The sequence below is a fragment of the Cavia porcellus genome, unplaced genomic scaffold, assembly GCF_034190915.1.
Source record: "Cavia porcellus strain 051 isolate PalLab524CR breed Dunkin Hartley unplaced genomic scaffold, mCavPor4.1 scaffold_12, whole genome shotgun sequence".
Taxonomy (NCBI): domain Eukaryota; kingdom Metazoa; phylum Chordata; class Mammalia; order Rodentia; family Caviidae; genus Cavia; species Cavia porcellus.
Genome location: NW_026947495.1, coordinates 9,246,214 through 9,269,890, shown reverse-complemented (window position 1 = coordinate 9,269,890; position 23,677 = coordinate 9,246,214). Strand labels below are relative to the sequence as shown.

The 23,677-nt window shown below is 40.7% G+C and overlaps 1 protein-coding gene across 8 annotated transcripts in view; it reads left to right on the top strand.

Moving 5' to 3' along the window:
- Myo7b (myosin VIIB) overlaps positions 1-23,677 on the top strand; it is a 93,613-nt gene that overhangs the window by 22,222 nt on the left and 47,714 nt on the right. For all 8 annotated transcript variants that reach the window (XM_063258818.1, XM_063258816.1, XM_063258817.1 and 5 more), the window contains exons 5-8: positions 69-253; positions 21,242-21,363; positions 22,036-22,178; positions 23,376-23,489. In XM_063258818.1, the coding sequence (XP_063114888.1) occupies positions 69-253; positions 21,242-21,363; positions 22,036-22,178; positions 23,376-23,489 (564 nt within the window). The remainder of the gene's footprint in view (positions 1-68; positions 254-21,241; positions 21,364-22,035; positions 22,179-23,375; positions 23,490-23,677) is intronic.

Here is a 23,677-nt window from a genome sequence, read left to right as displayed (position 1 = left end):
GGGTTCTCATGGGGTCGCACCCAAGGCCTGGCCAGTGCCCCCATTCTTTCCAACTCTTCCTTCCCCAGACATACACAGGATCCATCCTGGTGGCAGTGAACCCATTCCAGCTGCTGCCGCTGTACACCCTGGAACAGGTACAGCTCTACTATGGCCGCCATGTGGGAGAGCTGCCCCCACACGTCTTTGCCATCGCAAACAGCTGCTACTTTAACCTGAGGAAGAACAAGCAGGACCAATGCTGTGTCATCAGGTGGGGCTCAGATGCCCTCATTTCTGGGGGTGGGCATTGCCTCTGAGCACCGGAGGGAGGTGTGAGCATCTCCTTTCCCTAAACCTCTCATGGTCAGCAATGACTGTGAGGCTGGTTGGTGTAGGGGCTCATCTGATTCAGCTACCAACACTCTTCTCAAGGGTGCCCACTGTGCTGCCCCTCTCCCCTGCCCCTGAGGCAATGTCCTTCTAAAGCTCCAAAGCTTGCGTCCTGCAGAGCCCAGCCATGCATAGACTCCCTAGGGCTTGGACTCCCCAGCTGTTGGGGAAAGAAGGCAGGTTGGCTGTTTTAGATGGGCCCTGGAGGTATACTTGGAGACACAGGGGTCAAAGAGATGAGCCTCCCTCCCCCAACCTCAGGGCAGCCCCAGGTGAGGACAGGTGGCAGCAGTTTTAAGAGCAGCCATCAGTCTGCCTAGTGGCCTGGCCTGGCCTACAACCACAGCCCCTCTTGCTGCCAAGAGAAGGGAATTTTAGAGGATAGGGAAGTTGCCCTGGCTCCAGAGCACCTGACTTGGTGCTGAGTAGTTGTTCATGTGTTCCTTTTTCTTCACTCACTGGCCCAAGATGTAACAGAGACCCGCTGTGCTCCTCCTTGGATAACAGCAGCAAACACAAGGAACCAAAAGCTCTGTCTCGTGGCGCTCCTATTCTGGAAGGGGAAATGGGCAGACAATAAATGTATACTTTTATGCAGATACTAAGAGCTTTGACAAACACATGGCAGGAGGAGAAGTGGGGCAGCTGCTTTAAGTGGAGAGAGGACCAGGCACAGTCTCCCTTCGTGCAGACATTGTTTTGAACAGAAACCACATTGATGTCCTGTAGCATAGGTGGCCACCTATTGTCCTCTACCACTCACTGAAGCAGATTTTTTTTTTGGTACTGAGTATTGAACTCACGACCTTGAGCTTGTCAGGCAGGCACTTACACCACTGAGCCAAATCCCTGGCCCTGAAGCAGATACTTTTATTCTCATGGTACAGCGGGGAATGCTACAATGGGAGAAGTGGGGATGCTTTCCTAGGGACACACAGCAGTGAAGCCGGGTACTCAAACTCAGGGCTCTGGAGATGAAGGCAGAAAGGTGCCCTGGCACAGAGTTGTCCCAGTGTGTCTCCCAAAACAGAGGTAGCTTTCTTGACACAAGAAACCTCTCAAGCCAATTGGGAGCACAGGCCGGCCAGCCAGAAACTCACAGGGCCAGACTACACCAGAGGCAGCAGCGTTGAAGGAGACCACATCCCCAGAGGGGGAGCTGCAGGGCCTGGTGCCCTGCAGTGAATGAGGCATCACTTTGAGTAGTTACCCCGGGTTCAGAGGACCATTGAGCTGAGAGTTTGAGACCAGCCCAGACAATGCACACAAAGCCTATCTCAAAACCAAAGGAAAAATAATTTTAAACATGGGCTTGGGAGAGAATTTTCAAACCATAGTTTGAAACCCCCTAAGGGGGTCCTTTGATGCAGTCGTAACAGGAATCAGTAACCAGGCCAAGAAGGATGAAAACACAGGCAAACATTATAACTGAAAAGAAAGAGCAAATGGGGAAGAGACTTCAGTTTGCAGAGAAGAGCTGAGGGGTACAGCTGTGATGGAGAAGATGGTCTGGCCCGTTGACAAAGCACAGGAGCCAGCTTTTAGGGCATTGCTGGGATGGCCAGGGGCTGGATGGTCTTTTATTTATTTATTTATTTATTTCGTTAGTTAGTTAGTGTGGAGGAGGCTCATCTTTTTTTAAAAATTTTTTCTCATTAGTACATTTTTGCCATACATAATGTTCATATTCATCATAGGGAATTTGTATCTGTACAATTATATTTAAATTCTTCTTTTTTCTAATTACTCATCTCCTCCCTTCAAGTTTCCCCCCCCCCATTTACAGAAGCTTCATTTCTATTTTTTCTTCCATTCTGTTTTGTAGTCCCTTTTCCCTTTCTTCCCTTTCCCCTGCCCACTCCCATTTGAACATGTTCTTCCTCCTTCCCAATAGCTCTCCTCATTTTGCTCCTTCTTTACCCTTAGGTTTCTCACACAAGAGGAACAATGTGATATTTAAATGTGTGTCTGATTTATTTCACTTAAAATTATGGTCTTGAGGTACATTCATGCATCCACAAATGACTTGAGTTTATCGTTCTTTGTGGCAAGGTAATACTCTGTTGTATACAAATACCACATTTTCTTTTTCTTTCTTTTTTTTTCACTACCAGAGTCAGTATTGAATACCACATTTTCTTTATCCATTCATCTTTTGATGGGCATATGGGCTGTTTCTAAGATTTAGCTATTATAAATTATGCTGCTAGAAACATGGATATGTATATATCACTGTGGTATGATGCTTTTAACTTTCTCAGGAATATACCAAGAAGGAGAATAGCTGGGTCAAATAAAAACTCTAGTTTTAGCTTTTGAGGAAACTGCACACTGATTTCCACAGTGGTTGCACCAATCTATACTAGCACCAATACTGATGAACTATTTCTTTTTACCCAACACCTCACCAGCAACTGTATTTGATTGATTTCCTGATGATGGTTATTCTTTCTGGAGTGAAATGAAATCTCAGTATTGTTTTAATCTGCATTTCTCAAATGACCAGTGATGTTGAACTTTTTTTTTTGTCTTTTTGACTCAGGGTCTTGCTAGGCAGTTCAGATTGACCTTGAGCTCACTTTGTAGCCCAACCTGGTCTTGAACTTGCAATAATTCTCCTGTGTCAACCTGCCACCATACCTGGCTGTTGAACATTTTTGATATATTTATTGCTGTTTGTATTTCTTCATCTGAGAAGTGTCTATTGATGCTCATTTTTGAGTTGGCTCTTTTAATTTTAAGGGTCTTTTAAAAAATTCTTTATATATTCTAGATAATAATTCTTTTTCTGAGGAGTAACTGGCAAAATATTTTTCCATTCTATAGGTTGTCTCTTCATTATATTGGTGGTTTCTCTTGCTCTGCTAAAGCTTGTGTGTGGATGTTTCTTTTTTTTTTTTCCGAAATCCATTTTATTTCAAGAACAAAACGAAAGAAAAAAACTACAACAAAATTTCAAAACACATCAATCAGGGGCAGCAGTGGTACATACACTGCACATTGTCATCCCAAAATCATTTACCCAGAGCATTTAATTGCCCAGACAATACTAGCACAAATCTTTCTCTTCAGTGGACTCAGAGAAATCAGTAGTGTAACTATCTTAACTATTTTTATATACATACACATATACTTGTGTTGTTTGTCTCAGCTTTTTGCACTAATGAGTCAATACGATGTTTACATGTGTGTCTTATTTCATTAATCAGTGTAATCTCTAGTTGCATTCATATAGCTGTAAAAGTCTCCAGTTTATCCTTTTTTAGGGCTGAGTAGTACTACATTGTATAAAAATATCACTTTTTTTATTTATTCCTTAGTTGATGAGCATTTAGGTTGCTTCTAAGATCTAGCTATTACAAATTGTGCTGCTAATACCATGGAGGCACATACATTGCTATGGTATGATGTTTTTAATTCTTCTGGGATGATACCCAGCAGGGGAAACACTGGGTCAAACCAGCCCTGGTTTGTTTGGTTTTTTTTTTTATTGTTCGGTTCCAGGGATAAAACTCATGACCTTGTACTTCCCAGGCAGGCATGTAAGCCGCTGAGCTAAATCCCTGGCTTACCAGTCCTAGTTTTTTGAGGAATCTGCACACTATTTTCCACAGTGGTTGCACCAGTCTGCATTTCCATGAACAGTGGAGAAGGGTTCCTTTTTCTCCACACCCCCTCCAGCATTTTTGATAGTATTGCTTGATGTTTTGATAATAGCCATTCTTTGTGGGGTGAGGTGGAATCTCAGTGTTGTTTTAATTTGCATCTCTTGAATGACTAGTGATGTTGAACTTTTTTGCATATTTATTTGCTGTTCGTATTTCTTGATCAGAGAAGTATATATTTATCTCAGATGTCCATTTTTGGATTGGGTCTTTAAATTTGGCAAGACTGATTTATTTCTGTATTCTTTATATGTTCTCAACAGTAATCCTTTTTCTAAGGTACTGCCAACAAACATTTTCTCCCATGTTATGGGTTGTTCATTCTGGGTTTCTCTTGCTCTGTAAAAGCTTTTTAGTAAGATGAGACCCTGGTTGTTGATTCTCTGTAATAGTGCCTGTGCAACTGGGTTTTGTTCATAAAGTTTTTGCCTACACCTACATTTTCAAGAGTTTTACCCACTCTATCTTCCAAAAGTTTTGTTTCTGTTTTACTATTTAGATTTTTTATCTATTCTGAATTTGATTTCGTGCATGGTGAGAGATATGGGTCCAACTTTAATCTTCAACATGTGCAGAGCCAGTTTTTCTAGCCCTGTTTATTAAAGAGGCTGTCTTTCTTCCAGTGAATGTGTTTGGCACCTAAGATAAGATAGCTTAGTGTCTCTGGAGTTTCTGCATCTTCTAATCTGTTCCATTGGTCTTTGAATGTTTATTTTTTGCCAGTACCACACGGTTTTTATCACAGTAGATTTATAGTACAATTTCAAGTCAAGGATTGTGACACCCCCTGCCTTGTCTTTGTGGCCCAAGACTGCCTTTGCTCCTCTAGATCTCTTTCATATATGTGCTGCCAAAGTGAGCACTCTGTTTCCCGGTTGCAGATGAATTTTAGGACTGTTTTCTCTAATTCTGTGATATACGCTATTGGAATTTTGATTGGGATTGCATTGAATCTGTATAACACTTTTGGAAATATGGCCATTTTAACTATATTGGTTCTTTTTACCCAAAAGCATGGTATCCCCCTCCATTTTCTAATATCCTCTTCGATCTCCTTTTTCAGAGTAGTTTCCAATGTAGCGGTCTTTTACATCCTTCATTAAATTGATTCTTAGATACTTCTTCTCCTTCTCCTTCTCCTTCTCCTTCTCCTTCTCCTTCTCCTTCTCCTTCTCCTTCTCCTTCTCCTCCTTCTCCTTCTCCTTCTCCTTCTCCTCCTCCTCCCTCTTCTTCTTCTTTTTCTTCTTCTTCTTCTTTCTCTTCTTCTTCATCTTCTCCTTCTTCTCTTTCTTCTCCTCTTCCTCCTCTTCTTCTTCTTTCTTCTTCTTCTTTTTGAGGGAGGTGCCACTATGAATGGTGTTGTTTCCCTGATTTCTCTCTCAGTAAGTTTTTTATTCATGTACAGAAAGACTATTGATTTTTGAGTACTGAATTTGTATTCAACTATGCTACTAAATTTGCTTATTAAATCTATCAGCTTTTTAGTGGAGTGTTTGTGATCTTATAAGTCATTTGCAAATAACAATACTTTTAACTTCTTCCTTTTTCTATCTTTATTCCTTTCTTTTGTTTAATTGATCTGGCTAAGGTTTCCAGGACTATGTTGAATAAGAGTGGAGATAGTGGACAACCTTGTCTTGTTCTTGATTTTAGAGCAAAAGATTTCAGTTTTTGTCCATTTAGTATGATGATGGCTGTTGATTGTAGCCAACAAATAGATAGTTTTTATCAGATTGAGACAGAGACCATCTATTCCAATTTCTGTAGGGTTTTTACCATGAATAGGTGCTGGACTTTGTCAAAAGCTTTCTTTGTCTATTGAGATGATCATAAGATTTTTGACCTTGGCTCTGTTAATATGGTATATTACATTTATGAATTTATGTACTTGAACTGTCCCTGCATCTCTGGGATGAGTCCCATTTGATCATGGTGTATAATCTTCCTGATGATTTGCTGGATTCCATTTGTCAGTATCTTATTGAGAATTTTTCATCAATGTTCATTAGGGAGAGTGCCCTCGAATTCTCTTTCTTAGTTGGGTTCTTTTCTGGTTTTGGTATTAGGATAATACTCGCTTCCAGGAATGAATTTTGGAGTATTGCTTCCCTTTCAATTTCATTAAGGTGTCTGAGAAATAGTGGTGCTAGGTCTTCTTTAAATTTCTTGTAGAATTCAGCTGTAAATTAATCAGGGCCTGTGCTTTTCTTTGTTGATCGATTTTCAATTACATCTTCAATTTGATTGATATTGGTTTATTTAGGATGTTTATATCTTCTTGATTCAGCTTTAGTAATTCATATGTATCTATGAATGTATTCATTTCTTTTGTGCTTTCTATTTTTTTAGAATACAAGTTTGTTTCTTTCTTTAAACCGGGAGTTGAACTTAAGACCTTGCACTTGCCAGGCAGTCATTTATGCTGTTGAGCTACATAACCGGCTAAAATGCAACATTTTAGTTTTATTCTGTTTTGTTTGGTTCTATTACGTGTGATGCTACAAACAGCTATTTTGAAGAAAACAAGATATTATGGCAGCCATTGCTGATTTACTATCATCTTGTTTTGAAGTCCTACGATGCTTTTGTGCTTCTGTTTTTATTGGTTCTATCTTGTTGTGATTTGATTTTATTATTATGTGATGGAATAGACAGATTTTTTGAGGAAAATGAGATATTATAGTAGCCATTGTTCATTTCCTTTATTTGGTTTTGAAGTCCTGTAATGCTTTCATTCTTTTGAATGATTTTATATTATATTGTTATGTTTGATATTATTGTGTGTGAAAGTATGCTCAACTATTTCGAAGAAAAGAGACACTATGGTAGCTACTGTTGATGTCCGGTTGTCTTGTTGTGAAGCTCTGTGTTGCTTGCATTGTTCTGCTCTGATTTGCTTTGTTCTGTTCTCTTTTATTTTCTTTAAAATAAAAAAATTTTTTAAAAGGATACAAGATTTTAAAATAGGTATAAATGATCTGGATTTCTGCAGGGTCTGTTGCAATTTTGCCTTTTTCATTTCTAACTGCATGGATTTGAGTCTTTTCTTTCCTTTTTTTGATAAGGTTGGCTAAGGGTTTGTCAATTTTATTTAATTTCTCAAAGAACAAGCTCTTATATTCATTGATTCTTTGTATGGTTTTAAAAGTCTCCTATGTATTAATTTCTGTTCTGATCTTTATAATTTCTTCCCTTGTACAAGCTTTTGTCTTAGCCTGCTCTTCTTTTTCTAGAAGTTTGACATTTGCCATTAAGTTGTTTGTATGTGCTTGCTGTTTTCCTGATATGAGTATTTACTGCTATAAATTTAGGACTGCTTTCATTGTGTCCCATAGGTTATGGTATGTTGAACTGTCATTATGATTTATCTGTAAAAACTGTCTGACTTCTTCTTTAATTTTATCTGTGACCCATTGGTTGTTCAGTAGGATGCTATTTAATTTCCACGTTTTTATCAAGTTCTCGTGGCTTCCTTTGGCATGAATTTCCAATTTCATTGCACTGTGGGAAATTTTCAATTCCTTTACATTTACTTAAGCATGTTCTGTGAGCCAGTATCTCGTCTAATTTGGAAATTGTCCCATGTGCAGCTGAGAAGAATGTGCACTCTGATGTTGTGGGGTGGAACACTTTACAGATATCTACTAAGTCTATTTTTTCAAAGGTTTGGTTCAATTCTAATATTTCAGTATTGATTTTTTTGTCTGGTTGATCTGTCTTTTTGTGACAGTGGGGTATTGAGTCTCCCAATTCAATTGTATTAGGGTTTATTTGATTTTTCATGTCTGTTAGTGTTTGTTTTATATAATTAGGTGCACTGGTATTTGTTGTATATATATTTATGATTGGTATCTCTTTCTCTTGTATTGTTCCCTTTATGGGGATATAGTGACCTTCTCATCTTAATTAATCTTGGCATGAAATTCATTTTGTCTGCAAATAGAATAGCTACCCCTGCTTTTTTCTGGGTTTCTATCACATAGAATATTGTTTTCCGTCCTTTGACTTCTAGTTTGTGAATTTATTTTTGAATTAAATGTGTTTCTTGTATGCAGCTTATTATTGGATCTTGCTTCTTGATCTATTCTGCCAGACTGTGTCTTTTGATGGGTGACTTGAGACCATTAACACTGGGGGTTAAAACTGATATGTCTGGATTTATCCTTGTCATGACTTATCCTGTTATAGGCTCCTCATTTTTTCCTCCCTCTTATTGTTTGCCTTCCTTGGTGAATTCCTTCTGTTGGGGTTCATGGAGCTATAATCCTTATTATCTCTTCCTAGAATGTCCTTAAAAGTATTTCGGGGAGCTAAGCTGGGGGGCTGGGGATTTAGCTCAGTGGCATAAACACCTGCCTGGCAAGCACATGTTCAATCCCCAGTACCTTCCAAAAAAATTCCTAAGCTATTCTTTAACACGGAAGTGTCTTATTTCTCCATCAGATTTGAAAGATAGTTTTCTTAGGTACATCAATCTGGACTGAAGGTTGTTTTCCTTCAGAACTTGCAATACCTCACTCCAAGCCCTACTTGACTTTGTGCTAAGATTCTGATAGGCTTTCGTTTATAGGTTATCTGTTTAGCTTCTGTAATAGCTTTTAAGGCTCTATTCTTGTGTTGAATTTCTAGAATCTTGATTGTGGCATGTCTGCCTGTAGATTTTTTAAAATAGCAGCTAATTGAAGTTCTATTAGCTGCTATTGCAGTTGCCTCACTATTTGCATGTCAAATTCTTTTTCTCTACCAGGAGTTTTCCATTATATCTGTGAACATTTTCTTAATGCCCTTTGTGGCACCTCTTGCTTTTTCGTTGACTCCATTCAATCTTAAGTTACTCTTCTTTGTCTTATCTAGCAAGTGCTGGATTGATTTGTCATGGTCCCTTGCTAGTTTTGAGAAATGCTTTCTCTTTCCTGGTTGCCTACTGCAAGCCTGTCTTCAGTATCTGAGATCCTGTCCTCACATTGTCCTAATCTGTTTCAAATATTTTTAATGGAGTTTTTATTCTCCTGGATATCTGCTTGAGTCTGCTTTATGGATTCCATTTGTTTCCTATGCTGAGCTTCCATAACTTTCTTAATCTCGTCCATTCTTTTGTCTTTGTATCTGCTTTAGCATCACTAAGCATGGTTCTTTGGATATCATCTCTGCAGTTATCTGAGAGACTATTTCCGATTTCATTTTTTCCAGAGCCTCATTCAACTGCTTTATTGTTACCATTTCAGAGAGATCTGGTGGGGGTTTTTGGATTAACTCATCTCATTGACCTCTGTTTGCCTTTGGCAAATTTGATGTCTGGGTTTGCATTTTGTTTAAGTATCTTCTTATTTTGTTTCATTTTCCTTCTTTCTTCCTTTTTTTTGAGTAGAAATATTTTGCTTTATTGAAAGAAGCTTTATTGAAAGAAAGCTTCTGTCTGAGAGAGAGACAGAAGCAATCCCGAGCAGGTTTCTCTCTTTCTTCCTTTTTTAAAGTGTAATTCCTGAGGTGATGTTTGTAAATTGCCTATGGTGGTTGCTTTGCTGCTAATGTTTAAGACCCTTAGATGATGACTAGTTTTCTGAACTATCTTCCAGGGTAGCTAGTTTTTGAGTTTTGAGTCTGTTAGAAGGTCTCCCTCTTCAGTTTGTTGGAGATGGGAAGTTGTTTGGCCTACTCCCTAGTTCTTTGGTGCTGTGCCATGTATTTTCTGTGATTTTTAGCTAATCTCAGTCATGGAGTACCAGGACCAACAGCTGTTTAGTGCAATAATGTCAGTTTTAGCTATAGTGACACAAATAGCATCAAACACAGCCTAAAAAATGGTAGAATGAGATAATCCTTCATTTGCCACTTTTAACTATAAACTAAACTTGTAGTTATATAATAAAACCTAAAACAAAGCAGAAAATTATATACAGTATACACTGAATACATCAATTGATATGTCAATTTTGTCCTTAGGAGTTAAAGTTTAATATTGTTTAAAGAGAAAATAGAGAATTGGAAAAAAGGGGAAGAGATTAGAAGTGAGGAGGACCAAGGGGTTCATGCTAACTTTGGGAAACTAGTATAGAAGACTGGAGGGACAGAGCAGAGGAAAAGATGAAAAGAACAGAACAGAGCCACAGGAAACATGGTCAGAAACCATGTTTACACTTCTATAAAAATAAGATCAAACAAGGAGAAAGGAAAGAAAACAAAAACTAAAAAACAAAAACTAAACACAAAATAAGAAGATACTTAAACAAATGTGAGTGAGAGAAGGGAGAAGACAGAAAAAAGAAGCCTATTTCCAGGTTTGTCCAGTTTTGCCTCTGCTTTCACTGTAAGACAACTCATGGAGACAGAGTCCTGATCCATGTTGATCTATCTCAGCACGCTGGCAGTGGCTTTTTGGTGGGGTGGTGGGTACTCTCGGTAAACCTACTTCAGTCACATTTGGCTCACCATCTTCTTCAGAACACCTTCCACAGGGCTGAGCCTCCTGTAGCCACTAGAGGAAGCGAGCTGCAATTCTGAGTTCTGATCTTCAGCTGCCCATCTCCAAGATGGCTCCAGGCCAGTTGTTTTCTCTTGTGGCAAGAGTAGGACCCCTGCACTCACCACCGCTCAGTGTGGTCCCTCACAACTGTTGCTCCACTCCATGCCCATATCTCTCCAAAGAGGCCTCTGGGGCCACCAGCCACCACTGTCACCATGACTGGGTGTCTGCAGGTTCAAACAGCCCCCATCATACACTTCTGTCTCAGAGATAAGTCACCACTAGCTGCCTTCTTCTTCATTGAAGTTTCTCTCTTTCCTCTTTTTTTTTTTTTTTTTTTAAACCGGTACCAGGAATCAAACTCACGACCCCCTGCTTGCTTGCAAGGCAGGTGCTTATGCCGCTGAGCTAAATCCCCAGCCCCTTTCTCTTTGCTCTTTCTGGGGAGCTTCAATTCATCCTTCAGATTCTTCCTGCATCTAGGACCCCCATTTTCCTCCTTCTTGTCTTCCTCATGTTGCTATATTCCAGCGTCTGAATGGTGACTCCAGGAGGCACTTTCTCTACTGTTTACCGCTCCACCATCTTCCCAGATTCAGTGTTTCCAGTTTTATATTTAGATCTCTAATCCACTTCAATTTTAGTTTAGTGTGTGGTGAGAGATGTGAGTCTAGGGTCAATCACTGACATGCAGAAAGCCAGTTTTCCCAGCAACACTTATGAAGGAGACTGTCATACTTCCAGTGAAGGTATTTGGCACATTTGTCAAAGATAAGGGAACTGGGTGTGCTTGGAGTTGTTTCTACATCTTCACTTGTGTTCCATTGATCACTAAGTCTGCATTTTGCTTTGTTTTTCCAGTATCATGCTCTTTTTTTTATCATTGTAGCTTTATAGTATAACTTCAGATCAGAAATTGTGATGCCCTCTTGTGTCCAGAATTATTTTGCTATTCTGGGTTACTTCTAGTTCCATATAAATTTTAGTTTTTTTTTTTTTTTTTTTTTTTTTTTTTTTTTTTTTTAGTTCTGTGAGTTGTACTATTGGTATTTTGATTTGGATTGCATTAAATCTAGCAGTTTGGGAAGTATGACCATTTTCAGTATGTTGTCTGCCTATCCAAGAACAGAGGATATCCTCTTTGATAGTATTCTCTTTGATTTCCCTTCTCAGAGTACTGTAGTTTTCAATGTAAAAGTCTTTCACTTCATTCATTAGATTGATTCCTAAGTATTCCATTTTTCTTGATGCTATTGTGAAAATGTTATTTCCCTAATTTCTTTCTCAGTGACTTTGTTATTCACGTATAGGAATACTATTGATTTTTTATGTTGCCTTTGTATCCAGCTATGGTGCTGAATTTGGTTATTAATTCTAGGTGAAGGTTTTGGGGTCTTCTATGTAGAGTATTATGTCATCCACAAATAATAATTTAACTTCTTCCTTTCTTATCTATATTCTTTTTATTTCTCTCTCTTGTCTAATTGCTGGTTAATATTTTCAGAACTATATTGAATAGGAGTGGTGATAGTGGACATCCTTGTCTTGTTCCTGATTTTAAAGTGAAAGCTTTCAATTTTTGTCTGTTTAGTATGATGTTGGCTGTTGGTTTGTCATAGATCGCTTTTATCAAATTGAGATAAAATCCAATTCCAATTTTCAAACATTTCAAACTTTGTCAAACATTTTACTACACTCATCAAGATGGTCATGTGATTTTTGTTCTTTGCTCTATTGCTATGTTGTATTATATTTACTGATTTCTATATGTTGAACCATCCCAGCATACCTGGGATGAGTCTTACTTAGTTATGGTGTACAATATTCTTCATGATTTGCTGCATTCTATTGGCCAGTATCTTATTGAGGATTTTTTTCATCTATGTGCAAAAGAAGCTTGTAATTCTCTTTTCTGGTTGGATCCTTCTCTAGTTTTGGTGTCAGGATAATGCTTGCTTCCATGAATAAGTAAGGGAGTGTTGATTTCTTTTCAATTTCATTAAAGAGTTTTTGGAGTACTGGCATTAGATCTTCTTTAAACTTGTAGAATTCAGCAGTGAATCTGGGCTTTTCTTTATTGGTAGTGTTTAAATTACATCTTCAATTTCAGTGAGTGATATTGAGTTATTTAGAATTTCTATATCTTCTTGATTTAGGTTTGGCAATTCATATTTATTTATTTATTTTTGATACTGGAAATGGAACTTATGACCTTGCACTTGTCAGGCAGGCACTGTACCTCTGAGCTATATCCCCAGCCCTTTCCCTTCTATTTAATTGCTTGCCTTGCCTGGTGGATATATTCTCTTTGGACTCTTGGAATTGTTGTCTTTACTGTTTTTTTTTCCTAGAATATCCTTCAGAACTTTTTGCAGTGCTGGTTGTGGTCATGAATTCCTTCAAGTGTTCTTTATCATGGAAGTACCTAACTATCCAGCCATTTGTTCCCTCTAATTGTTTGCTTTTCCCAGTAGATTTCTTCTGTTGGGATTCATGGAGCTATAGTCTTTATTATGTCTTTCTAGAATGTTCTTCAAAATAGTTTGAGTGCTGACTTGGTGGTCATAAATTTCCTCAGATGTTCTCTGTCATGGAAGTATCATATCTCTCCATCAATTTAGAAAGATATTTTTGTGAGATATATCAATCTAGGTTGAAATTTGTTTTCCTTTAGAACTTGGAGTGCAAGCTCTCCTTGACTTGAGAGTTTGTGCTGAGTTAACTGTTATTCTGATGGGCTTTCCTTTATAGGTTATTTGTCTCTTTTCTCTAACAGCTTTTAAGATTCTATTTTTGTTTTGAATTTCTGGAATCTTGACTATGATATGTCTAGATATAGATTTGATTTGGTTACTGCTAATTAGAGTTCTACATGCTTCATTTATTTGTATGTCAAATTCTTTTTCTCTACCAGGAGTTTTCCATTATATCTGTGAACATTTTCTTAATGCCCTTTGTGGCACCTCTTGCTTTTTCGTTGACTCCATTCAATCTTAAGTTACTCTTCTTTGTCTTATCTAGCAAGTGCTGGATTGATTTGTCATGGTCCCTTGCTAGTTTTGAGAAATGCTTTCTCTTTCCTGGTTGCCTACTGCAAGCCTGTCTTCAGTATCTGAGATCCTGTCCTCACATTGTCCTAATCTGTTTCAAATATTTTTAATGGAGTTTTTATTCTCCTGGATATCTGCTTGAGTCTGCTTTATGGATTCCATTTGTTTCCTATGCTGAGCTTCCATAACTTTCTTAATCTCGTCCATTCTTTTGTCTTTGTATCTGCTTTAGCATCACTAAGCATGGTTCTTTGGATATCATCTCTGCAGTTATCTGAGAGACTATTTCCGATTTCATTTTTTCCAGAGCCTCAGTCAACTGCTTTATTGTTACCATTTTAGAGAGATCTGGTGGGGGCTTTCAGATTGACCCACCTCATTGCCCCCTGGGTTTGCCTTTGGTGAACTGGCGGTCTGGAATTGCATTTTGTTTAAGTGTTTCCTCATTTCTTTTCTTTTTCTTTTTTTTTTTTTTTTTTTTTTTTTTTTTTTGGTTCCTGGGATCAAACTCACAACTTTGCGCTTGCCAGGCAGGTACTTACATCACTGAGCTAAATCCCCAGCCCTTTTCTTGTTAATTCCTGGGGTGATGATTGTAAATTGCTTATAGTGGGGTTGCTTTATTGGTAGTATTTAGGGCCCTTAGGTGATGATTTCTTCTCTAAGGTATGTTCTAGGTGTAGCTGGTTTTTGAGTTTTGAGTGTGTTGGAAGATCTTACCTCTTCAGTTTGTTGGAAATGAGAAGTTATTGCTTGTTTGTGTTATAACGTGGGCCCCGGTATAAAGTCCACGGAAACAAGAGTCCAAAACTTAAGTGGCAAAGGCTTTATTGAGCCAGTCCTGGCGGCACAGTCTCTCCTGGATCAACCCAAAGACTGCGCGCCCAAGACTGGGGAAAGGGGTTTTTAAAAGTAAGGGAAAGTGGGGAGGAAACCTGTAAGGCCATTAAACCTGTTGACCCGCATCTGGAAACTGTATTGCTGTCCACTTAGCTCTGACCGTCCCGGGAGTTCCTGGTGTTGCTCAAATTACTCCCATCCTGCAGACTGACATTATCTCAGAGTGGCACGTCTGCAGCAATATTTGGAGAAGAAAGTGGAGAGTTAATTATCCCAGGACAGCTTGTCTTCGCCAGTGAGTGCGAAGGGGTCACGAGTTATGAGATGCTGGAACTTAAGTTTTACAAAGATCTGATATCTAACCCATTGATACATACAGAACAAAAGGAAAGCACCGATCGGGGTTTGGGCCACAGTATTTCCCGGTAATTTCTTTGAAGCTAAACAGTTCTTAAAATTGGGGCAGGCTCATTTTATGACAGATCATCACCAGGTCGGGGAGAGGTCACCAGAAACCCAAATTCTTTATGGCCCAGATAGGTGGGTGGGGGGGAGGCAATAAGGCGCGCTACAGAACAGGAAAACGGCGAGTATCTATCTTGTGGGAAGAGTAACTAAGGTTAGGTAAAAAGGTTAAACTCATGGGCAAATCTCCCTGCATATAAACACACTACTTCAAACAATGTGTAAATTAGTGGGCCTTCTTGTCTTTTTTAGTTCTTTAGCGAAGACTAGAGGCGCCTACCCGTGATTAACAGCCCTTGTTAGCTTGTTTTAGCACCACTCTTCTTGTTTGTAGAGGGCCGCTCCGTGATTAACATCTCAATTAAGTGAAATTCTTGCAATTCTTTACAGGGGAGAGTATTGCTCAACATATCAATTGGGTCACTTAACATATCAGTTAAGAAAAGAAAACATTTAGTAAGCCGCGGTACAGGTTTGCTATAATACACAAAATGATGAAGCTACTTTCTTAGAGTACAACAGTTTGGCCTACTCCTTGGTTTTTTGGCACTGTGCCACTGTATTTTCTGTGACCCTTAGTCAGTCTCAGTCATAGATTATCAGAGCCAACAGCTGTTTAGAGCAATTATGTCAATTTTGGCTATAGTGGTACCAATAGCATCAAATACAAGCTATAAAACAACAAACTAAGCTAACCCTTAAATTGCAGCTTTTAACTGTATAATCTAGATTTGTGATTATATAACAAAATGTAAAACCAGATAATTATATGCAATATATAAGTCCATATGTGTTAATTTTGCCCTCAAGATTAACATTTAAAATGGATTAAGGAGGGCCAGGGGTTTAGTTCAGCAGCATAAGCACCTGCCTGGCAAGTATGAGGTTGGAAGTTCGATCCCTGGTACAAAAAAAAAAAAAAAAAAAAAAGACAAAAAAAAATGAATTAAGGAGAAAATAGAGAAATGGAAAAAGAGAAAGAGATTACAGGTTGGAGGACAAAAAGAGGTCTCATCAATTTGGGGACATTGATGCAGAAAATTGAAAGAAGAGTGAGGTAGAAGAAATAAAAGATAGAAGAAAACAGAACCACACCCACAAAAAGGATAGGAACTGCTCTCACAACCATTTAAAAAAAGAGAGAGAGAAATAAAAACCAAACTGAATGAAACAAAACAAATAAACAAGAGGAAAAATAAAGAACAACAGCAAAAACAGAGTCCACTTCCAGGATTGTCTCTGGGTTCACTAGGAGACAGTCTGTGAGGACAGAGTTCCAAATTGTGCCACTGTATTCCTGCAAGCCAACCATTGCTTTATGATGGAATAGTGAATAATCTCAGCAGCCCTGCTCTGAGACCAGACTCATCTGGCTTGCCTCAGTCCAAGCAATTTCCATGGGTTTGTGCCCAGCTAGGAGCTGTTGGAGGAAGAGGAAGCTGGCAGCAACTCTGGTTCCAGGCTTTATTGGGCCCAACTCCAAAATGGCTCTTGGCCAATCGCTCCCTTCCATGGGAGGACTGAGTCCGCTACACTCACCATTAGCCAGTGCAGTCCTCCAGGTCTGCTACTCCCCTCCACTGCAGCATCTCTTGCAGAGACCTCTGGGGTCCCCAGCCACCACTGTCACCGAGGCCCTGCATCCCCATTTTCCAACAGCTCCTCTTGCACAGTGGCTCCAGCTCCAGGCAAAGGCACTGCTATCTACCTCCTTCTTCTTTGTTGAAGGTTTTCTTTTTCTGCTCTGTGGGCTTCAGTTCACACTTCAGATTCTTCCTGGGCCTAGGGGACCCACTTCCTTCCTTCCTGTCTTCCTCACATTGCTGTATCCAGTGTCTGGACAGTGACTCTCAGAGAGGCTGTTTTCTCTGCTGCTTACTGCTCTACCATCTTTCCAGAGGTCCCTTCACTGATTTTGAAAGGTAACTTTGTGGAGCACATCAATCTGAATCGGAGGGCATTTTAGGGCTTGAAATACTTCATTCCAAATTCTCCTTGACTTGAGGGCTTGTGTTAAGAAGTCAGCTGTGATTCTGATGGGTTTTCCTTTAGAGGTGATTTGTTTCTTTAACAGCTTTTAATATGCTATTCTTGTTTTGAATTTCTGGAATCTTGACTGTTATATTCCTTAGTGTAGTTTTTGTTAGAGTTCTATATGCATTATCTATATATCAAATTCCTTTTCTATGCTTGGGAAATTTTCTGCTATTACTTCTGTGAACAGGATTTTTATGTCCTTTGTGCTATCTTCTCATTTTTCATTGATTCCAGTTGATCTTATTTTATTCTTTTTTGCATCATCTAGCACCTGTTGGGTTGATTTTGATTTTTCATGGATGGTTGTCATTTTTAAGAAATCTTTCATTTGATGATAACCAATCACAACTGTGTCTTCTGGATCTGATATTCTATTTTAACAATGGTTAATTCTGCTATGTATACTTTCCATAGAACTTTTTAATCTCCTGCTTCCTGTTTGAATCTGTTGTATAGAATCTACTTCTTTGCTTTGTTGAGCATTCAGGTTTTCATCACTTTCCAAAGTTATTTTCAAAGCTCTTTTTTAAAACTGGAATCTAGGCTAGATTTACTAATCGTGTCCTTCATTGTGGTTATCATCCCTTTAGTTATCTGTATAATTATTTCTGGGTTCTTTCCCCCTACAGAATCATTTATCTGTTTTGATATTTCCACTGCTACCACTTCAGAGATTTCATGCTTGGGTTTTGATTTCTTCCATCTCAGTACCACCTGGATTTGCCTTCAGAGTTGGAGGTCTGAGTTCGGGTCTTGCGTCCATGTTTTCTCATTTGCTTTCTTTCTTTCTTTCTTTCTTTCTTTTTCTATTTGTTTTCTGCATTGATGCTTCTAAATTGCTTATGGTGGCTAGCTTTATTACTAGTACCAAGACCTATTTAGAAAATGATTACTTTTCAGAGATGTCTTCTAGGCCACCACTGTCACCGAGGCCCTTGCTGGATCTTGGCTTTTGTCTGTTCCTGAATCCTACCTCTTGTATTTATTAGGGATAAAAGGTTTTGGCCTGTTTGGCCTAGCACCCAATTCCTTGGTAGTGGACTGTAGTATTGTTTATGTCCCCCAGACAATCTATGTGTTGGCATACAAGGAAGATCAACTATATCACCTTGGCTAAAGTAGCACAATCAGCAATAACAAATAGCATCAAACACAGACTAGAAAATGACAAACTGTGATAACTAATAATTTTCCACTTTTAATCATATGAGCAAGATTTATAGTTATATAACACAGTCTAAGACAAGTCAGAAGTTTATATGCAGTAAACATCCACTCAGTAGGGCAATTTTGCCCTAAGGGGAGAAAAGTAAAAAATGGAAAAATTAAAGAAGAAAAAGAGATTAGATGGTCCAGGGATTTAGCTCAGCGGCATAGGCGCCTACCTGGCAAGCTCAAGATCATGAGTTCAATCCCCAGTACCGCAAAAAAAGGGGGGGGGGCGGGATTAGAAATAAGACTGCAGAATAGAGGAAAATTATCCAAGTTTCAAGAAACTGGTGAAGAAGACAGAAGGAAAGGAAAGAATGAAAAAACAAAAACAGAGTCAAAACAGGACAAAAGCACTACAGTGTTCACCCTTCCAAAGAAACAAAAACAAATAGAAAAAAATCCAATAGAAACAAATAACAACAAAAAACCAAAAGCAAAGGGAAAAGAACAAGAGGAGGAGGAGGAAAAAGAGCAGGAGGAGGAGGAGGAGAAAAAAGAAAAGAAGAAATATCTCTGTGATTTCAAGCTTGTGGTCATCTTCTAGGATCTATAATTCTGTGGCAGTGGCCAATTCAAGCAATGACTCTGTACTAGCTGGAAGACAAATGGAGGCATTCAGAGTCATGCTGGATAATCCTAGAAAACCTGCAGTAAGATTAGAGTGGGTGCTGGATAATCCTAGCAAATTTATGGTAGTATTAGGGTGGGGTGTGGATAATTCCAGTAACCTGGCAGTAAGACTAGGACATGGTATTGGTTCTGGGACTTTCAAATCCACAGAAGTTGAGGCTGAAACGATTCTGATTATGGGGCTGGGGCCTGAGTCATCTAGTTTATAACCCTCTGAGTATCACTGGCCGGCCTGCCTATGGCTCCCTGACCCTGTGTGTATCTCAGTTACAATGACAGTTTAACACTGGGAGCCCTGAAATGAAGCTGACCAAGGCTGTTCTGAGTCCTGGGCTAAATTGGCCTTTCCCAAGAGTGGTGTCTGACCAGGCACTGTCCAGGAGACATGGGGCCAGAGGCACTCACCAGCCATTGTGGCACATAGATAGCATCCCCATCTTTGTTCCACTGATGTGTTTCTCCCTGAAGGACCCTACAGCCATCTGCTTTCACTGTGTCTCTGCAGAGTTGATTTCCTTTCCCATGCCTCCAGCCAGAAGGCGCAGGTCGCCCCTTCTTTTGCTGCATTGTGGTATGTCCCTTCAGTGTCTCTCTTGGGATCCATTTTCCTTTCAAGTCCTTTCTGGGTCCCAAGGATCTGTCTCTCTCCTTTCCTTCCTGAAAAATCTTATTTTCCAGTGTCTGTATTCCAAATATTGGAGAGGCTGATTTGTTGCTTTTTATAGCTCTCTCATCTTCCCAGAGTCTCTGGTTGGTCTTTATTACAATTCTGGCTCTGTGATTTGGCACCGGAGAGTCTTTATCACTTGAGAGACAATGAAGTTCCCATGAGATGACAGCACTCCATTTAAGCAGCCTCCATTTGTTATGAGGTAGTTGGTTCCACTTAAGGGATATTTCACTCCGAGGTGATCTGTCTGCATGGATCTGCTTTTCTGTGAATTCAGGGAGATTTCAACTTTAGCACAGTGACTGGAGACTTCTAGGCCCCACTCAAGGAGGTCTGGAACAGGACTCTGTAGAAGCTGGCAACTGAATGCCCCTGTAATTCTGAGACTGCTTTAGTTATTCCTGGTGTCTTCAATCATGCAGTTGATACATTAAGTTAAGTAAATTTAAAGCTAATAAACTTTGCATTGCCAGTTTTTAGATACTCCTTAAATGATTGGCATACCTATGTGCACAACTGAGAAGGGTTCTGACCCAAAGTTGCAGGTAATAAAGAGACAGATACAAAATGAATGTTCCAAATTTTTCCTGCTTTTAGTGACCCAAAGGAGATCTCCAAGCCTAACTCAATAGTTCGTGCTTTTTAGCAAAAGCAGTCTTTAATTTCCTGTCTGAGCACCTGGCTTCCCCAAGGCTATGGCAGGACCTTGTAAGCTTTCTTCTCTCTATGGTTAGTCTACATTGGAGGATTACTTAATAAGCCCATGTTTGTAAAATCACCTGCATGCAGCAAATGCTCATGGGAGCCTGTGACTCCCAGCACAGATTTGTTGGTCTAACTCTACTTTACTGCCATAGCAATTATGGACATTTTGATCATGACTTTTTCAAAAGGTAATATTATTAGAGGAAACAGTGTTTGTCTAGGATTTGTTTCAAAATAGTTGTCTTGGTTACTTTTCTCTCCTTGCTGAGACAAAATACCCAACACCCAGAATTAAGGAAGGAAGAGTTAATTTAGCTCAGAGTTTGTGGAGGTTTCAATTCCTAATCAGCTGGCTTCAAGGCAGGGCAGCATGTTATGGGGCAATAGTTTACAGTCACAGAAGACAACAAAAGCATCAAGAGCTAAAAGGGAAGGAGAGAAAGTGCAAGCCTCTTTCCTTCCTTCATATAGTATGCAGGCTACCTGTCCCAGGGTGAGTGTAGCACTCACACCCATAATCCCAACTAGACAATGAATCAATCACAACCTCTAGATGACTGCCCCCATGATTACCTGAGGCTTTGAGGATGACATCCAGACACAAGCCATAACAACAGTACAAGAAGAAAAACAAAACTGACCAGAAGTCGAAGTAGGGTAACATGATTGTGGGAGTTCATTTTTCAAACTTTACCATGAAGGCATTATTCTTGGAAGTCTTGAAAAATTGCAGACACTGATTCAGAAGAGTGCTGGATAGAGTCTTGGCGTCTGCCTTTCTTTCAGGGGACAGATGCTGTTGCCTGTGGACCACATATTCATGAGAAGACACTGAGTCATCTTATTCATTCATTTGTATTTATAGAGCATTAAATCCCTCGTATGTTGCAGATCCTACTATGCCAAGGGTCTTGCAGCCAGGCAGAGAAGAAAAGAAAAACATATAATAACCTGCACATCATGAACAATCTGAGAACTACACTAGACCTCGGGGCAAATGGTGTGGGACTTTGCACGGGGAAAGAGTATTCTTGTTAGATTGGCCCAGAAAGCAGGTCAGGGGTGGGTTTTCAGGAGAGTTGAAAGATGTGGCTTTTCCATGAACTCATGTCCCTGCATGTCCTCTTGGCAGCGGTGAGTCAGGGGCTGGAAAGACAGAGAGCACCAAGCTCATCCTGCAGTTCCTGGCCACTGTCAGTGGCCAGCACTCGTGGATCGAACAGCAGGTCCTAGAGGCCAACCCCATCTTGGAAGGTAAGTGGTCACTCTTCTTAAAGGGGTAAGAGCACACTGTTAGCAGGAGGCAGCAGATACACAGAGCTGCAGCAGCGGCTTCTTTTATTTCCTATCACAGAAAGAGCTGACCTGGTCACCGACCAGTTTGGAGGGTCAAATCTGTCTGGATTGGCCGTTCAAGTGGCCTGATGGGAGGGCCTGAACAGCTGCTGGCAGGGCTGCTGATGGAGGAGACAGTGGGACAGGAGCTGGAAAGTCTCTGGCTGCTGTGTATTATCTTTTGTGCTCAGTGTTGCTCCCAGAATCCAAGCTGAGTAGACTTTTCAGAGCACCCTAAGGTGGACTAGACTTTAAGATGGAGGCGCGCCTATCCATATCCTTTGATGGAAAAGGCAGGGCCATGGTTTCTCGCAGTTCTTGTATTCAGGGCGTGGTGCCACCCACCCTCTGCCACTAACCAGCTCTGTCTACCTCACATTGCTGTCCTTGTCCTTCTACACCTGCTGATTTCCAAGCTCCCAGGCACGCACCCTTCTTTTCAGTGTGCCCCCAGGTGTCTTGGATGTCCAGGGATAACCCTTCCCATGCTTTTGTTCTGGGCTCACCCCCATCTCTATGGGACCTACCAAATAACCCCTCAAAAGAAGTTTTCTCCTTTCTGTTATTTGTGTGTTGCCTGCTCACTCTCAGCCTTTGGAAATGCCAAGACAATACACAATGACAACTCAAGCCGCTTTGGGAAATACATCGACATCTACATCAACTCCAGCGGGGTGATCGAGGGCGCCCGGATCGAGCAGTTCCTCCTGGAGAAGTCCCGGGTGTGCCGGCAGGTAAGGCCCTGCCTCACCGTTCCATAGCATGGAGAGGATTGTTCTCACATGACGGTGCAGCCCCTAACACTGGGGCATGCAGGCTTATACACATGCAGCCAGGCAGAAGAGTCAACAGTGGGATGGACTGTTTGTGAGGGTGGCACTTCCAGGCCCAGCAGCTGGGAGAAGGGAGCTCCCATTGGATTATCCTACCCACCTGACACCAGGCAGTGCTCATTTGACCTCCGAGGCCCGCCTGAGCGCAAGGTCTCCTCCTCCCTAGTGGACAAGGGCATGCCCAAGGTCACAGGACTGTGTGTGGCAGTCTCTGACACTGGAACTTGTCCTTCCCAGAGGCCCACATTTGTCCACCCAGGGATTGGTGAACTGGTAGAATTTATCACTCAAAGCGGTGCTCAGAATGGATGGGAAACCCCTAAGCAGATTACAAACAAACCTTATTCATGGGAAGAAAAAGATTAGAAAATTATGGCATGGACTAGGGATACAGCTCAGTGGTAGAACAAATGTTCTGGGCTCAATCTCCAGAAACATACACACGCACGTACACACAAGCACATACACACTAAGGTGTATTAATTGTGGAATGTTGAGCAGAAATAAAAAGGAGAGTATGTTGATGAATAGGGAATCATCAAAAAACAGAGGAAGAGAAAGGAAGTTGAGCAGGGTGTGGTGGTGGTGGTGCAGGTGGTGATCCCGACACTTAGAATGCTGAGGCAGGAGGATCTCCACATGTGTCAGGCCAGCATGGGCAATTTAGTGAGACTGTGCCTCAACATAAATAAATAAATAAATAAATAAATAAATAAATAAATATAAAAGAGGGATGAGGATGTAGATTAGCAGTACACTTCTTGCTTACTGTGAGTGCTGCTTAAAACACAAAGCGTCAGACAGCCCCTGTAAACCCATGGCTGTCAGATCTTCACCAGGCCGCAACGCACAGCAAGGCCCATGGCTTCATGAGTCAGAGAGCTCTGTGTGGCTCTGGGCAGTTTCAGTGCTGGGATGAGTAGCCAAGATGCAGGGAGGACAGGGAAGGGAGTGACCCTACCCAGAATGAGGACAGTGGCCAGGCCGGCAAGCCCTCAGGTTAACGCCAGAGCCACACCCAGAGGTGAAGCCAGGACAGTCTGGGCCTAGGGGCCTTTGGGGTGTTGGCTTATGAGTCTTGGACACCCCCCCTCACAGGCCCCAGACGAGCGCAACTACCACATCTTCTACTGCATGCTCATGGGCATGAGCGGGGAGGAGAAGAAGCTGCTGGACCTAGGCACACCCTCTGAGTACCACTACCTGACCATGGTGAGGCACCCCAGCCCAGTACTCCTCAGTTGTGAACTGAGAGGCTTGCTCTGACATTCCTGACTTTTGCTGAGGCAGGGGTGGGGTCCACCTTTCCCTACTGCTCCAGCTCCTTCAGGGTCTGCCCTCACTTTGTGTCTACCAGGAGTCTCCTCCCTCCCTTGTGCTAAGGTCACCAGGTTGTCCCA